Genomic DNA, 18,281 nt, shown 5'->3' with positions numbered 1-18,281 from the left:
GACCAATCTTTATTGTCAGTCTACTCACCATACTTCCTGCTATCGGGTGCGACTATTTCCCGAATGCGAACGGGAGCAGATTAGACGGGATTGGCATGTTTTGTCACATTACTACCTTCTGACGATCCAGCAACCGGTCTTTTAACGCCTTGTAGACGGGATTGCGGGGCTGGATTGTCACAGATGCAGAGAAGCAAGTGGGGAAATCGCCTAAGCATGGCCTGGGTTATGTTTCTTGAAAGTTCATCTAACCTCTGACCATTAAATAAAACGTTAACAAACACTAGTAGATTCAGGGGGAGTAGAATAAACATGTACATCTAAGGGGATGCCTTTTACTATTGTGAAGCCGTCAGTGCACAGAAGTGCGGGAACAGCATGTAACAAAACAGAGACTCCACGCTGCTGGCTGTTCTACTGCACAGGTCTTTCTTCGGTAAATTACCGAACTTCTACCACACCTGTAAAAATCTTTATGAATTGCCCCCCAAAAAAGTCTAAAAATGTGGTATTTTACCGACCTGATTTTTTTTTTTATAGAACAGCCCTTTATGACTTGAAGCCAATCTGTTCAAAGTATTCAAAATCTGTTGGCCCTCATGCAACATGGAAGTGTTAAAATGAGTCAGTAATTGGCCAATCCAATTTGCATGTATGTAATCACTTTCATATGCAGAAAGAACAGAAGCTGAGCGTACCCCCAGTGATGACCAGCAATGAATGTACCCCCCTGTACCTTCCCTAGTGATCTCCTGGCTAGCACTGATGCTCGTCAGCTTCTTCCCATCCCAAGCACAGAGAATTACAGGGAGGCTTCATCTAGCACAAACAGCTCAAGTCTGAGCCAGCAATATGGGCACTGCTGAAGGGTGGAAGACATTTGGCAATTTCAGCTAATTATATAAAGCACCCAGGAGCTTTCAATGTGACCTTCCCAGTAGCGAATCTGTATTACAGCATGACTATTCCAGCAACAAAAGGCTGGAGGAATTCACACAACTTGGCTTGAGGTTAGCAAAAGATCTAGCAGTCGTATGATCTCTCCAAACAGCTGGTAATGATTTCATTTTTCAAGTGACTTTTGATAAAAATATCTCTAAACACACAGTGTATCCAAGACAAGTCATGTCTGGCAGAAAGCGGCATTCTCTGAGGTTGGTCTGCCTGCTACATAAAAATGTTTATAACAATTAGAAAACAAGAATTAGAATTGTTGTTCTTTCTGGATTAAAGTGGTGACACAACAAGATTTAGTGTCTAAACACACAAACTACAAACCTCTGTAGATGATCGCAGTTCATTTGCATAGCCAAACATATCATTCAAGGGAACCTTAAAAACAAACAAAAAAACATTAATATTTCCTTTAAAGTGAAAATACATGCAAAAAATAGGAGTGAATATTTGCATTTCTAGATGTCGTTTTTTGGAGTAATTTTGCTTACTGGGAAGATTTACCACTGTTCTAAGATATCTTCATTTGTAGATAACTATTATGGCAATCTGTTTTTGTAACGCCTTCCTAATACATTTTACTACCTTTCTTATGCATTCTGGAATCTCTTAAAGAGAAACTCCAACGAAGAATTGAACTTTATCCCAATCAGCAGCTGATACCCCCTTTTACATGAGAAATGTATTCCTTTTCACAAACAGACCATCAGGGGGCGCTGTATGGCTGATATTGTGCTAAAACCCCTCCCACAAGAAACTGAGTACGTACTCCTGGCAGTTTCCTGTCTGTGAACCTTGTTGCAATGTAGAAAATAGCTGTTTACAGCTGTTTCCAACTGCCCAAAAAGTATGCAGCAGCTACATCACCTGCCAACAGTAAAAATGTCACCATGTAATAAATGTCAGAATGTAAATCAGGGATTTAAAAGATTTTATGATGGGCAAACACTGACTAAATCATTTATACATAATTATTGTAAAAATGAAGCACTTTTTTATTACATTATTTTCACTGGAGTTCCTCTTTAAGTCATGGTGCAATGCTGCTCTAGCAGCATTGCACCATCCCAGGCCCCTGACTCTTGAGAAGGCACGGCTGTGGACACCTGTGTGTATCCATTCACCACTTGAGAGTAGATACTAATTAGTGTCCACAGAAAAGCCTGCTTGAGTGTTAGGGGCCAAGTGAAGGCATACACACTTTATTTCCTGCATACTGTTCACAGTAAACATGAATAAACGGGCGATGGGGGACATCTAGCGGCTAAATAGAAAAATTACACCCTACATACATTAAATAAAAATACTTCATTCCCCATTAAAATTTACCCCTTACTTTCCCCAGTTTAGGGACTCAACTTTTTAAATATATTTGTCATGAGGGTATATTACTGTAATTTTTGCAAACAGGGGCTTGTAATTAGTGATGGATGCAAAATGGAAAAAATACACCTTTAATTCCAAATAAAATATGGTCGCCATACATTATACTAGGGACATATTTTAAAGATTGTAATAACCAGGACAAACGGGCAAATAAAATGTGTGGGTTTTACGCACAGTAATATATATAATTTTAAAACTATAACGGCTAAAAACTAAGAAATAATGATTTTTTTTTCAATTGTTTTCTTATTATTCCCATTAAAATGCATTTAAAATAAAAATAAAAAAATCTTAGCAAAACGTACCACCCAAAGAAAGCCTAATTGGTGATATATGGTGAACAAAATATAGATCATTTCATTGTAATAAGTAGTGATCAAATTATTGTCGAATGAAAGAGAGAAGTGCTGAAAGGTAAAAAATTGCTCTGGTCCACAAGGGGAAAAACCCCTTAGTGGTGGAGTGGTTAATGTGACACTGAAGCGAAAAAAAAAATTATGATATAATGAATTGGATGTGTGGTACGGATAATAGAACATTAGTAGCAAAAAAAAAAAAGTCTCTTTTTTTCAGTTATATAGTTTTTAATATTTGCAATTTACACACTACACTCAGCATTCTAAATTATTTCACAGAGCAGGCTAATGGACTTTTGAACTGTCTTCTGCAGAAAAAACAAAATGCAGTGACAGACACTTGACATAATAAGCTTCAGAAGACAGAGCTCTCTCCCTGTACTGGAAACAATATTACACTCCTATCTCTGCTGCTAATGTTTTATTTCTTAGATGTACTACACATACACATCATATCATAATTTTATCATAATTTTATCTTCACTTCAGATTTCCTTTAAATACAGTTACTTACATCAGCATATATTGTACAATAGTCCTCTGTACCATCTTGACCTGAAATGACACCATGGCGGCGATTAAGGCCTGCAATGACTGCTCCCTGGAACTCATGTGGTGTCACTACTTCCACAGCCATTATGGGCTCCAAAAGGACAACAGCTGCATCTCCCATAGCTGAAATAGGAAAAAAAAAAATTACACACCATAAATTGAGAAAAATAAACCTTATGTGAAGCTAATGCCTCGTGCAGACAGACTTTTGTCACCGAGCTTATTGTTTATGAATAGATCAAGTGACATTCTGAAGCCAACAACCAAACTACAGAGTTTTTTACATCGTGATTTTAAATGCTACATTGTGATTTCATTCTGAAAGTGAAATAATTCCAAATGTAAACCCAATCATAATAAACACAGTACATTCTACAAGGAAAAGGATCTCATGTCTACAAATCAGTGTTGTCTGACTGCATACTCCCGAAACAAGACCTACATCTAAAAAGCTCTAATTGTGTTGCTTCTGGAATTGTGGGAAATCAGAGTGAAAAAATTCTCCCAATATGCTAATTACCACGACCGCTGGAAAACAAACAAATTCAAACACAAATCAAACCCAGTTGCTATTAATCATTTAGGGCCTGTTTCCGCTACACGCGGAGCGATGCGTGCGTGGCTACATAGCCACATCATGGCTAAACTGAAACCAATGCACAGCAATGAACAGTTTCCATTGTGTGCTGCTTAGGCGGAGCGATCCGAGAATCTGCAGCATGCTGCAGATTCTCGCACAGCCGCATCTGGTCTCCTCCATTCACTTCTGCATTGGGAGATGCGGAAGTGATGCGAATGCGGCAAGATAGCCGCAGTCACATAACATCGCCAATGGAAAAAGGCACTTAGCCAGGTAATTACCCAACTGCTAGAGGACTATTAGGAGAGTTTTTCTTTCATTACTAGTGATCATACCCCTAACAATAGAAGAGCTTTATACATAGTTGTACCCAATGTAAAGATTTGCCTTTTTAACAGAACTTGCAAGTATGCAAGTCGCGTTGCAAGTCTCACTACGTGCACTTCCTCCTTCAAGCTGAAAGGAGGAAGTGCGCCGTGGTGTGGCTTGCAACGCATCCAATAGGACGCGTGCAAGCTGTTTGAAGCGCAGGCAGGATGGCGGCATTATGGGTAAATAACCCTTTATCATCCAGACGCACACCTGCGGCAACTAAGCCCCATTTAATTCACGAGTTAGCACTCATGATTACTTGTGAGCCCATCGCTGCGTGGCGTAGCTACGTAGCTAGGGGCCCCCAGTGCAAATTTTACATTGTCACCCCCCCCCCCCCCAAAGCAATTGATATGGAGCACCAAAAACAGCTGCAGCGACATAGAGGTGTAAGCAGGAGGAAGAGAACAGTGTGCTAATGATTAACACTATTCAAAGTGATAATTGAAAGCATAGAACCAATGAAGAGCTAATACAGCAATTGGAGGACAGCCCTTCATGGGCCCCTCTGGACCAAGGGCCCCAAGTGCAGTCGCCACCTCTGCATCTCCTATTGCTACACCACTGCGCACAATGCCTAAGCTGCATGAGAACCCAGGAGGAGGATCCTGTAGGCCAGAGGATAGCTTTACCTTGCTTAACGGCTCCTTCAGCTGCCCTTATGAAGGAGAACTCGTTGGAATCCACCATATGGTTAGCCCCATCTTCCAAGACAAATCGTATGCCGGAAATCTTGTTTCCAGTCAGAGGACCTTTCTCACAAGCATCAAGGAAACCCTGCAACAAACAACGCAAGCTCTCAGTTTATCACAGACAAGCTGAAACAGCTATGAAAAGTTTTCCTGTGGATATGATTTGCAAGGCTTAGAATGTAGGGTGGATTCACACTGTGCGTGTTGCGTAAAACACGCGTTATAATGGGTGTGTAAGGCGGCAATGGACACTGCAGGCATTATAACATACATTATTTCCAAGAACTGGTCAATGTCTATGGAATGTGCACATATTCACACGCATTATCCAGAAACTCACAGCATACAGCAAATTATTATAACTCAAAGATGTGAACAGGTCTGTAGAATTTTATGGACAGCAAGTTAAAATGTCCAATTATTTCTCAATGCAACAAATATAGTGTGAATGCACCCTTAACCACTTGAGGACCTAGGGCTTTCTACCCCTTAAGGACCGGCCACTTTTTTTCCATTCAGACCACTGCAGCTTTCACGGTTTATTGCTCGCTCATACAACCTACCACCTAAATGAATTTTGGCTCCTTTTCTTGTCACTAATAAAGCTTTCTTTTGGTGCTATTTGATTGCTCCTGCGATTTTTACTTTTTATTATATTCATCAAAAAAAGACATGAATTTTGGCAAAAAAATGTTTTTTTTTAACTTTCTGTGCTGACATTTTTCAAATAAAGTAAAATTTCTGTATACATGCAGCGCGAAAAATGTGGACAAGCATGTTTTTGATAAAAAAAAACCCATTCAGTGTATATTTATTGGTTTGGGTAAAAGTTATAGCGTTTACAAACTATGGTGCAAAAAGTGAATTTTCCCATTTTCAAGCATCTCTGACTTTTCTGACCCCCTGTCATGTTTCATGAGGGGCTAGAATTCCAGGATAGTATAAATACCCCCCAAATGACCCCATTTTGGAAAGAAGACATCCCAAAGTATTCACTGAGAGGCATAGTGAGTTCATAGAAGATATTATTTTTTGTCACAAGTAAGCGGAAAATGACACTTTGTGAGAAAAAAAAAAAAAAAAAAAAGTTTCCATTTCTTCTAACTTGCGACAAAAAAAAATGAAATCTGCCACGGACTCACCATGCCCCTCTCTGAATACCTTGAAGGGTCTACTTTCCAAAATGGGATCATTTGTGGGGTGTGTTTACTGTCCTGACATTTTGGGGGGTGCTAAATTGTAAGCACCCCTGTAAAGCCTAAAGGTGCTCATTGGACTTTGGACCCCTTAGCGCAGTTAGGCTGCAAAAAAGTGCCACACATGTGGTATTGCCGTACTCAGGAGAAGTAGTATAATGTGTTTTGGGGTGTATTTTTACACATACCCATGCTGGGTGGGAGAAATATCTCTGTAAATGACAATTTGTTAATTTTTTTTACACACAATTGTCCATTTACAGAGATATTTCTCCCACTCAGCATGGGTATGTGTAAAAATACACCACAAAACACATTATACTACTTCTCCTGAGTACGGCGATACCACATGTGTGGCACTTTTTTGCACCCTAACTGCGCTAAAGGGCCCAAAGTCCAATGAGCACCTTTAGGATTTCACAGGTCATTTTGAGAAATTTCGTTTCAAGACTACTCCTCACGGTTTAGGGCCCCTAAAATGCCAGGGCAGTATAGGAAACCCACAAATGACCCCATTTTAGAAAGAAGACACCCCAAGGTATTCCGTTAGGAGTATGGTGAGTTCATAGAAGATTTTATTTTTTGTCAAAAGTTAGCGGAAAATGACACTTTGTGAAAAAACACAATTAAAATCAATTTCCGCTAACTTTTGACAAAAAATAAAATCTTCTATGAACTCACCATACTCCTAACGGACCTTGGGGTGTCTTCTTTCTAAAATGGGGTCATTTGTGGGGTTCCTATACTGCCCTGGCATTTTAGGGGCCCTAAACCGTGAGGAGTAGTCTTGAAACGAAATTTCTCAAAATGACCTGTGAAATCCTAAAGGTACTCATTGGACTTTGGGCCCTTTAGCGCAGTTAGGCTGCAAAAAAGTGCCACACATGTGGTATCGCCATACTCGGGAGAAGTAGTACAATGTGTTTTGGGGTGTATTTTTACACATACCCATGCTGGGTGGGAGAAATACCTCTGTAAATGGACAATTGTGTGTAAAAAAAATCAAAAGATTGTCATTTACAGAGGTATTTCTCCCACCCAGCATGGGTATGTGTAAAAATACACCCCAAAACACATTGTACTACTTCTCCCGAGTACGGCGATACCACATGTGTGGCACTTTTTTGCACCCTAACTGCACTAAGGGGCCCAAAGTCCAATGAGTACCTTTAGGATTTCACAGGTCATTTTTGTTTCAAGACTACTCCTCACGCTTTAGGGCCCCTAAAATGCCAGGGCAGTATAGGAACCCCACTAATGACCCCATTTTAGAAAGAAGACACCCCAAGGTATTCCGTTAGGAGTATGGTGAGTTCATAGAAGTTTTTATTTTTTTGTCACAAGTTAGCGGAAATTGATTTTAATAGTTTTTTTTCACAAAGTGTCATTTTCCGCTGACAAAAAATAAAATCTTCTATGAACTAACCATACTCCGTACGGAATACCTTTGGGTGTCTTCTTTCTAGAATGGGGTCATTTGTGGGGTTCCTATACTGCCCTGGCATTTTAGGGGCCCTAAACCGTGAGGAGTAGTCTTGAAACCAAATGTCGCAAAATGACCTGTGAAATCCTAAAGGTACTCATTGGACTTTGGGCCCCTTAGCGTACTTAGGGTGTAAAAAAGTGCCACACATGTGGTACCGCTGTACTCAGGAGAAGTAGTATAATGCGTTTTGGGGTGTATTTTTACACATACCCATGCTAAGTGGGAGAAATATCTCTGTAAATGACAATTGTTTGATTTTTTTTACACACAATTGTCCATTTACATAGAAATTTCTCCCACCCAGCATGGGTATGTGTAAAAATACACCCCAAAACACATTATACTACTTTTCCTGAGTACGGCGGTACCACATGTGTGACACTTTTTTGCAGCCTAGGTGCGCTAAGGGGCCCAACGTCCTATTCACAGGTCATTTTGAAGCATTTGTTTTCTAGACTACTCCTCGCGGTTTAGGGCCCCTAAAATGCCAGGGCAGTATAGGAACCCCACAAGTGACCCCATTTTAGAAAGAAGACACCCCAAGGTATTCCGTTAGGTGTATGGCGAGTTCATAGAAGATTTTATTTTTTGTCACAAGTTAGTGAAAAATGACACTTTGTGAAAAAAAACCAATAAAAATTAATTTCCGCTAACTTTTGACAAAAAATAAAATCTTCTATGAACTCGTCATACACCTAACAGAATACCTTGGGGTGTCTTTTTTTCTAAAATGGGGTCACTTGTGGGGTTCCTATACCGCCCTGGCATTTTACAGGCCCAAAACCGTGAGTAGTCTGGAAACCAAATGTCTCAAAATGACTGTTCAGGGGTATAAGCATCTGCAAATTTTGATGACAGGTGGTCTATGAGGGGGCGAATTTTGTGGAACCAGTCATAAGCAGGGGGGCCTTTTAGATGACAGGTTGTATTGGGCCTGATCTGATGGATAGGAGTGCTAGGGGGGTGACAGGAGGTGATTGATGGGTGTCTCAGGGGGTGGTTAGAGGGGAAAATAGATGCAATCAATGCACTGGGGAGGTGATTGGAAGGGGGTCTGAGGGTTTGGCCGAGTGATCAGGAGCCCACACGGGGCAAATTGGGGCCTGATCTGATGGGTAGGTGTGCTAGGGGGTGACAGGAGGTGATTGATGGTGTCTCAAGGTGTGATTAGAGGGGGGAATAGATGCAAGCAATGCACTGGCGAGGTGATCAGGGCTGGGGTCTGAGGGCATTCTGAGGGTGTGGGCGGGTGATTGAGTGCCCTAGGGGCAGATAGGGGTCTAATCTAATAGGTAGCAGTGACAGGGGGTGATTGATGGGTAATTAGTGGGTGTTTAGGGTAGAGAATAGATGGAAACACTGCGCTTGGGTGGTGATCTGATGTCGGATCTGCGGGCGATCTATTGGTGTGGGTGGGTGATCAGTTTGCCCGCAAGGGGCAGGTTAGGGGCTGATTGATGGGTGGCAGTGACAGCGGGTGATTGATGGGTGGCAGTGACAGGGGGTGATTGATGGGTGGCAGTGACAGGGGGTGATTGATGGGTGATTGATAGGTGATTGACAGGTAGTCAGTGGGTTATTACAGGGGAGAACAGATGTAAATATTGCACTGGCGAATTGATAAGGGGGGTCTGAGGGCAATCTGAGCGTGTAGGCGGGCGATTGGGTGCCCGCAAGGGGCAGATAAGGGTCTGATCTGATGGGTAACAGTGACAGGTGGTGATAGGGGGTGATTGATGGGTGATTGATGGGTAATTAGTGGGTGTTTAGAGGAGAGAATAGATGGAAACACTGCGCTTGGGTGGTGATCTGATGTCGGATCTGCGGGCGATCTATTGGTGTGGGTGGGTGATCAGTTTGCCCGCAAGGGGCAGGTTAGGGGCTGATTGTTGGGTGGCAGTGACAGGGGGTGATTGATGGGTGATAGGTGATTGGCAGGTGATTGACAGGTGATCAGTGGGTTATTACAGGGAAGGACAGATGTAATTAATGCACTGGCGAATTGATAAGGGGGGGGGGGGGGGTCTGAGGGCAATCTGAGCGTGTGGGCGGGTGATTGAGTGCCCGCAAGGGGCAGATTAGGGTCTGATCTGATAGGTAACAGTGACAGGTGGTGATAGGGGGTGATTGATGGGTAATTAGTGGGTGTTTAGAGAAGATAACAGATGTAAACGATACATTTGGGAGGTAATCTGACGGCGGGTTTGCGGGCGATCTAATGGTGTGGGTGGGTGATCAGATTGCCCGCAAGGGGCAGGTTAGGGGCTGATTGATGGGTGGCAGTGACAGGGGGTGATTGATGGGTGATAGGTGATTGACAGGTGATCAGTGGGTTATTACAGGGAAGAACAGATGTAATTAATGCACTGGTGAATTGATAAGGGGGGGTCAGAGGGCAATCTGAGCGTGTGGGCGGGTGATTGGGTGCCCGCAAGGGGCAGATTAGGGTCTGATCTGATAGGTAAAAGTGACAGGTGGTGATAGGGGGTGATTGATGGGTAATTAGTGGGTGTTTAGAGGAGAGAATAGATGTAAACAATGGATTTGGGAGGTGATCTGATGTCCGATCTGTGGGCGATCTATTGGTGTGGGGGGGTGATCAGATTGCCCGCAAGGGGCAGGTTAGGGGCTGATTGATGGGTGGCAGTGACAGGGGGTGATTGACAGGTGATCAGGGGGATAGATGCATACAGTAAACAGGGGGGGTGGTCTGGGGGGATGGGGGGCTGGGGAGAATCTGAGGGGTGGGGGGTGATCAGGAGGGGGCAGGGAGCAGGGGGGGGGGGGGATAAAAAAAAATAGCGTTGACAGATAGTGACAGGGAGTGATTGATGGGTGATTAGGGGGGTGATTGGGTGCAAACAGGGGTCTGGGGGGCGGGCAGGGGGGGGGGGTCTGATGGGTGCTGTGGGCGATCTGGGGCAGGGCCGGGAGAAATCAGTGTGCTTGGGTGCAGACTAGGGTGGCTGCAGCCTGCCCTGGTGGTCCCTCGGACACTGGGACCACCAGGGCAGGAGGCAGCCTGTATAATACACTTTGTAAACATTACAAAGTGTATTATACACTTTGTATGCGGCGATCGCGGGGTTAACATCCCGCCGGCGCTTCCGTATAGCCGGCGGGATGTTGCGGCGAGCGAGCGGTGACAGGCGCCGGCGGAGGATCGCGTCACGGATGACGCGATCGCTTCGCCCATGCCCTTAGAAGGACCGCCGCCTCTGTGGGTGAGCCGGTCCTTCAGGGCTCCACTTCCCGGCCGCCTCTGTGCGTTAGGCGGTCGGGAAGTGGTTAAAGCGGACCCCAGCCAAACATTTTTTTAATTCAAAATATTTAGTTGCACCACTCTGACACATACAAAGATAAATAAACACTCCTTCAAGCCTATGAGCATTTCAATGCATGCTTTTCACCCTTCTGTTTTCATAACTATATTATACAGGTGGCAGCCATTAGCAATTCCTCCTTTGCCGGACACCATCTACTCCACCAGTTTGCCAGATTCTGTCCCGGCAATATGAAAGGAAGGGAGGGGTTCCTCCAAAAATTTAAAATATTTTATATTTGTCATCATGCTGCTGAAAAAAGGCTGCTATTTACTATTATAATTTAGAAAATAGATTTTATTTCTGAAATCTTTTTTAATTTGGGTCCACTTTAAAGTGCCCATTAACAGTACAATCCCTTGAACGACTGACTATATGATTGATCGGGTGCTGTTAATGGTGCAGATCGGCAAACAATGGCTCCAAATTTCTGAACATTTTTTTTTTTAAGTCTGATCAGATTGCTGATCATTTGCCCCTGCATTGGTGGACCCGAACAATCGTTATCAATCACATTGTTCGGAAAATTGGATCGTTAACAGGCACCTTAAATCTTTATTTGTGCTGGTGGGGAATACAAAAAAAAAATCAAGGCTTTATTGAGCTTCTATTTAAAAAGAAAAAAGTAGTTGAACCAAAAACTTTATAGCTATAACTGGAGAGATTGTGCTTTTATTAAACTGCACATTCTGCATAGAGATATTGCAGATAAACCTGGAGAATAAGGCACCCAACATACATATGACAAAAATACCCCAATCATAAATAACTGCTACAGCATCACACCCATGCACATGTGGGATCTACATTGCATGTACAGTGGAGGAAATAATTCTTTGACCCCTCACTGATTTTGTAAGTTTGTCCAATGACAAAGAAATAAAAAGTCTCAGAACAGTATCATTTCAATGGTAGGTTTATTTTAACAGTGGCAGATAGCACATCAAAAGTAACATCGAAAAAATAACCTTAAATAAAAGATAGCAACTGATTTGCATTTCATTGAGTGAAATAAGTTTTTGAACCCCTACCAACCATTAAGAGTTCTGGCTCCCACAGAGTGGTTAGACACTTCTACTCAATTAGTCACCCTCATTAAGGACACCTGTCTTAACCAGTCACCTGTATAAAAGACACCTGTCCACAGAATCAATCAATCAAGCAGACTCCAAACTCTCCAACATGGGAAAGACCAAAGAGCTGTCCAAGGATGTCAGAGACAAAATTGTAGACCTGCACAAGGCTGGAATGGGCTACAAAACCATTAGCAAGAAGCTGGGAGAGAAGGTGACAACTGTTGGTGCGATTGTTCGAAAATTGAAGGAGCACAAAATGACCATTAATCGACCTCGCTCTGGGGCTCCACGCAAGATCTCACCTCGTGGGGTGTCAATGGTTCTGAGAAAGGTGAAAAAGCATCCTAGAACTACACGGGAGGAGTTAGTGAATGACCTCAAATTAGCAAGGACCACAGTCACCAAGAAAACCATTGGAAACACATTACACCGCAATGGATTAAAATCCTGCAGGGCTCGCAAGGTCCCCCTGCTCAAGAAGGCACATGTGCAGGCCCGTCTGAAGTTTGCCAATGAACACCTGAATGATTCTGTGAGTGACTGGGAGAAGGTGTTGTGGTCTGATGAGACCAAAATAAAGCTCTTTGGCATTAACTCAACTCGCTGTGTTTGGAGGAAGAAAAATGCTGCCTATGACCCCCAAAACACCGTCCCCACCGTCAAGCATGGGGGTGGAAACATTTTGCTTTGGGGGTGTTTTTCTGCTAAGGGCACAGGACAACTTAATCGCATTAACGGGAAAATGGACGGAGCCATGTATCGTGAAATCCTGAACGACAACCTCCTTCCCTCTGCCAGGAAACTGAAAATGGGTCGTGGATGGGTGTTCCAGCACGACAATGACCCAAAACATACAGCAAAGGCAACAAAGGAGTGGCTCAAGAAGAAGCACATTAAGGTCATGGAATGGCCTAGTCAGTCTCCGGACCTTAATCCAATAGAAAACCTATGGAGGGAGCTCAAGCTCAGAGTTGCACAGAGACAGCCTCGAAACCTCAGGGATTTAGAGATGATCTGCAAAGAGGAGTGGACCAACATTCCTATTAAAATGTGTGCAAACGTGGTCATCAATTACAAGAAACGTTTGACCTCTGTGCTTGCAAACAAGGGTTTTTCCACTAAGTATTAAGTCTTTTATTGTTAGAGGGTTCAAAAACTTATTTCACTCAATGAAATGCAAATCAGTTGCTATCTTTTATTTAAGGTTATTTTTTCGATTTTCCTTTTGATGTGCTATCTGCCACTGTTAAAATAAACCTACCATTGAAATGATAGTGTTCTGAGACTTTTCATTTCTTTGTCATTGGACAAACTTACAAAATCAGTGAGGGGTCAAATAATGATTTCCTCCACTGTATTTAATAGTGGTACAATAAATAGTTGCCAATATTCTATCATCAGCTGTGTGATGGAAGTGTCTTCAGGTTCCTCGGGCTGCTTTCTGATCGATCCCCAATCCCTAGCAGTGGCTAGCAAGAAACAAAGGTCCAAATACACTTTACATTCGCAGCCATAGTATCAGTAGCAGCAGAGTGACAGAACAACTTGTCATTCTGTTGCTACTGGCAAAACGTCAACAACGTACCTGCTATTGACATGTACAGTCTGTGGAGCTCTGAGGCAGAGAGAGGGAGGGCTTCTCTCCGCACCCATGTACAGTCTGTGTAGTTCTAAAGCATAGAGAGGGAGGGCTTCCCTCTACACCCATGTACAGTCTGTGGAGCTCTGAGGCAGAGAGAGGGAGGGCTTCCCTCTACACCCATGTACAGTCTGTGCAGTTCTGAGGCAGAGAGAGGGAGGGCTTCCCTCTACACCCATGTACAGTCTGTGCAGTTCTGAGGCAGAGAGAGGGAGGGCTTCCCTCCACACCCATGTGCAGTCTGTGGAGCTCTGTGACAGGGAAAGAGAGGGCTTCTCTCTGCACCCATGTGCAGTCTGTGGAGCTCTGAGGCAGGGAATGGGAGGGCTTCTCTCTGCACCCATGTACTGTCTGTGGAGCGCTGAGGCAGAGAGTGGGAGGGCTTCCCTTTACACCCATGAACAGTCTGTGGAGCTCTGAGGCAGAGAGAGGGAGGGCTTCTCTCCGCACCCATCTACAGTCTGTGTAGTTCTAAAGCATAGAGAGGGAGGGCTTCCCTCTACACCCATGTACAGTCTGTGGAGCTCTGAGGCAGAGAGAGGGAGGGCTTCCCTCTACACCAGGGGTAGGGAACCTTTTTGGCCGAGAGAGCCATAAACACGACATATTTTAAAATGAAATTCTGTGAGAGCCATACAATATGTTTAAAACTAAATACAAGGTAATGTGTACAGACGATTTCCCCACAAATGCAATCTCATTGGCAGACGATTTCCCCACAAGTGCAATCTCATTGGCAGACGATTTCCTCACAAGTGCAATCTCATTGGCAGACGATTTCCCCACAAATGCAATCTCATTGGCAGACGATTTCCCCACAAGTGCAATCTCATTGGCAGACGATTTCCTCACAAGTGCAATCTCATTGGCAGACAATTTCCCCACAAATGCAATCTCATTGGCAGACAATTTCCCCACAAATGCAATCTCATTGGCAGACGATTTCCCCACAAGTGCAATCTCATTGGCAGACGATTTCCCCACAAGTGCAATCTCATTGGCAGACGATTTCCCCACAAATGCAATCTCATTGGCAGACAATTTCCCCACAAGTGCAATCTCATTGGCAGACGATTTCCCCACAAGTACAATCTCATTAGCAGACAATTTCCCCACAAGTGCAATCTCATTGGCAGACGATTTCCCCACAAATGCAATCTCATTGGCAGACGCTTTCCCCACAAATGCAATCTCAATTGGCAGACTATTTCCCCACAAATGCAATCTCATTGGCAGACAATTTCCCTACAAATGCAATCTCATTGGCAGACGATTTCCCCACAAATGCCTATCCTATCTCATTGGCAGACGATTTCCCCACAAATGAATTTACCAGACTGGAGTGACCTCCTGGACCTGTCCTGGAGTGACTGCGGCGGCTCCTGCGGCGGCGGCGACGGCTGCTGCTGGCTTGTGCGCTCCGGAGCAGTACCTATGGGTGCGGCTGCCTCCGGGTCGCACGTCGTGGGGTCGGCTCCTCCCCCCGCCAAGCTGCCTCAGTTCCCGCCGGCTGCGCCGATGTGTCACACGTAACGTGTGACATCACACAGGCAGCGCCAGCATCAGCGCAATTACAAACACCCGGCATGGAGGAGGGGGGCGGGGCGGCGGCGCAGATTACCGGCATGGAGGAGGGGGGCGGGGCGGCGGCGCAGATTACAGCGGGGCAGATTACTAAACACAGGCTCTCTGGCCGCTCTGTCACCCGTCTTTTAGCGAGCCAGAGAGCCATACGCAGGCATGAAAAGAGCCATATATGGCTCGCAAGCCATAGGTTCCCGACCCCTGCTCTACACCCATGTACAGTCTGTGGAGTCCTGAGGCAGAGAGAGGGAGGGCTTCCCTCTACACCCATGTACAGTCTGTGCAGTTCTGAGGCAGAGAGAGGGAGGGCTTCCCTCTACACCCATGTACAGTCTGTGCAGTTCTGAGGCAGAGAGAGGGAAGGCTTCCCTCCACACCCATGTACAGTCTGTGGAGCTCTGAGGCAGAGAGAGGGAGGGCTTCCCTCTACACCCATGTACAGTCTGTGCAGTTCTGAGGCAGAGAGAGGGAGGGCTTCCCTCTACACCCATGTACAGTCTGTGCAGTTCTGAGGCAGAGAGAGGGAAGGCTTCCCTCTACACCCATGTACAGTCTGTGGAGCTCTGAGGCAGAGAGAGGGAGGGCTTCTCTCCGCACCTATGTACAGTCTGTGTAGTTCTAAAGCATAGAGAGGGAGGGCTTCCCTCTACACCCATGTACAGTCTGTGGAGTCCTGAGGCAGAGAGAGGGAGGGCTTCCCTCTACACCCATGTACAGTCTGTGCAGTTCTGGGGCAGGGAATGGGAGGGCTTCTCTCTGCACCCATGTACTGTCTGTGGAGCGCTGAGGCAGAGAGTGGGAGGGCTTCCCTTTACACCCATGAACAGTCTGTGGAGCTCTGAGGCAGAGAGAGGGAGGGCTTCTCTCCGCACCCATGTACAGTCTGTGTAGTTCTAAAGCATAGAGAGGGAGGGCTTTCCTCTACACCCATGTACAGTCTGTGCAGTTCTGAGCCAGAGAGAGGGAGGGCTTCCCTCTACACCCATGTACAGTCTGTGCAGTTCTGAGGCAGAGAGAGGGAGGGCTTCCCTCCACACCCATGTGCAGTCTGTGGAGCTCTGAGACAGGGAAAGAGAGGGCTTCTCTCTGCACCCATGTGCAGTCTGTGGAGCTCTCTGAGGCAGGGAATGGGAGGGCTTCTCTCTGCACCCATGTACTGTCTGTGGAGCGCTGAGGCAGAGAGTGGGAGGGCTTCCCTTTACACCCATGAACAGTCTGTGGAGCTCTGAGCCAGAGAGAAGGAGGGATTCTCTCTGCACCCATGTACTGTCTGTGGAGCTCTGAGCCAGAGAGAGGGAGGGATTCTCTCTGCACCCATGTACTGTCTGTGGAGCTCTGAGCCAGAGAGAGGGAGGGCTTCTCTCTACATCCATGTGCAGTCTGTGGGGCTCTGAGGCAGGGAAAGGGATGACTTCTCTCTGCACCCATGTACAGTCTGTGGAGCTCTGAGGCAGCGAGAGGGAGGGCTTCTCTCTGCACCCCGGTACAGTCTGTGGCGCGCTGAGGCAGAGAGAGGGAGGGCTTCTCTTTACAACCATGCGCAGTCTGTGGAGCTCTGAGGCAGAGAGAGGGAGGGCTTCTCTTTACACCCATATACAGGTCTGTGGAGCTCTGAGGCAGAGAGAGGAAGGCCAGGCATTAGTACCAAGTTACAATATCAAGCAACACCAGACCCACTGGGGCACAATTGAGAAAGTCAGAGAACTTTGTCAAAGCACACAAGTAGGTTTTCAAGCTCTACAACATACACTGGTGAGGCAAAACACTAAAACGACCTGCCTCATATTGAAAGGAGAAAGGTTAGGTATAAGCACAGGAGATGAAGCATATAAGTATACACACAAAAGTGGGCAAGGCTCAGGAGAGAGTAAGGGACTGAGTTAAAGGGACACTTAAGTCAAACAAAAAAAATGAGTTTTACTTACCTGGGGCTTCCAATAGCCCGCTGCAGCTGTCCGGTGCCTTCGCCATCTCCCTCCGATCCACCTGGCCCCGCCGGCAGCCACTTCCTTTTTCGGTGACAGGAGCTGACAGGCTGGGGACGCGAGTGATTCTTCGTGTTCCTGGCCACAATAGCGCCATCTATGCTGCTATAGCATATATCATATACCATATAGCAGCATAGAGGGTGCTAATGTGTCTGGGAATGCGAAGAATCACTCGCGTCCCCAGCCTGTCAGCTCCTGTCACCGAAACAGGAAGTGGCTGCTGGCGGGGCCAGGAGGATCGGAGGGAGACAGCGAGGGCACCTGACAGCTGCAGGGGGCTATTGGAAGCCCTTTTTTTGTTTGACTTAAGTGTCCCTTTAAGCTAGCCATATGAGAAAGGATTATAAGGTGATACAACCACTGCTCCTATCTTACCCCCTTCTGACCTTTGTTCGAAGACAGAAAGTGATTGGCTAGTTAATTTCAGACACGATGAAGCTCATTTCCTGGCTGCTAAAAGTTAAGTAAGAACTACATGTACATAAAGCACATTATGCAGTGCTAACTTGTTTTAATTTTGATGAAGGAAGAGACATACTCAGATTAGGCTCAAATTTCAAAACAAGCAATGAACGGTAATGTTAAAAAAAGCAGCTGGAGATAATCATGCTGATACGTTCCAACACGCTCACATGTTGAAATCTCACTTACTTTCTCTACAGCAGGAATAAACTGTTTGGGTACATTTGTTCCTATCGTTCTGTCATCAAACTCCAACTTCGTGTTATTTTCATCTTCAAGAGGCTCAAGAAAGCCAATGACTTTACCATACTGGCCCGCTCCCCCAGACTGCTTCTTATGGGTGTAATCAAACCTGGGGAAACGAAAAAACACAAAGGTCAGTAGAAGCTGCAGAGGATGCTCTGAGCAGCAGTCTAGCAGATTGCAAGCAATAGAATACTCTCCCAAATTCACTGCAACAATTGGCAAAACTTTGAGAAATCTTTATTTATTGCATTACTGATTTATTCTTTAAAGGGCCTCCATCAACTCTTACAGAAGAACTTATAAATGTTATATTACTTATGCAGCCTTTATCTCAATTGATAGGTCCATTTTAAAGCTGCAAATCTGCATAAAATTGCCATAAAGTTATC

At 45.1% G+C, this 18,281-nt stretch overlaps 1 protein-coding gene across 1 annotated transcript in view; it reads right to left on the bottom strand.

Moving 5' to 3' along the window:
• The window catches only part of GFM1 (G elongation factor mitochondrial 1), a 74,875-nt gene that overhangs the window by 4,004 nt on the left and 52,590 nt on the right, over nt 1–18,281 (bottom strand). Inside the window, exons 14-17 of the mRNA XM_068280912.1 lie at nt 17,836–17,998; nt 4,833–4,977; nt 3,211–3,371; nt 1,279–1,332 (exon numbers count right to left, since the gene is read on the bottom strand). Coding sequence (XP_068137013.1) covers nt 1,279–1,332; nt 3,211–3,371; nt 4,833–4,977; nt 17,836–17,998 — 523 coding nt within the window. The remainder of the gene's footprint in view (nt 1–1,278; nt 1,333–3,210; nt 3,372–4,832; nt 4,978–17,835; nt 17,999–18,281) is intronic.

Source organism: Hyperolius riggenbachi, chromosome 4, assembly GCF_040937935.1.
Source record: "Hyperolius riggenbachi isolate aHypRig1 chromosome 4, aHypRig1.pri, whole genome shotgun sequence".
NCBI lineage: Eukaryota > Metazoa > Chordata > Amphibia > Anura > Hyperoliidae > Hyperolius > Hyperolius riggenbachi.
Note: the sequence above shows the minus strand (reverse complement) of the source record. Positions and strands in the feature narration are given on the sequence as shown.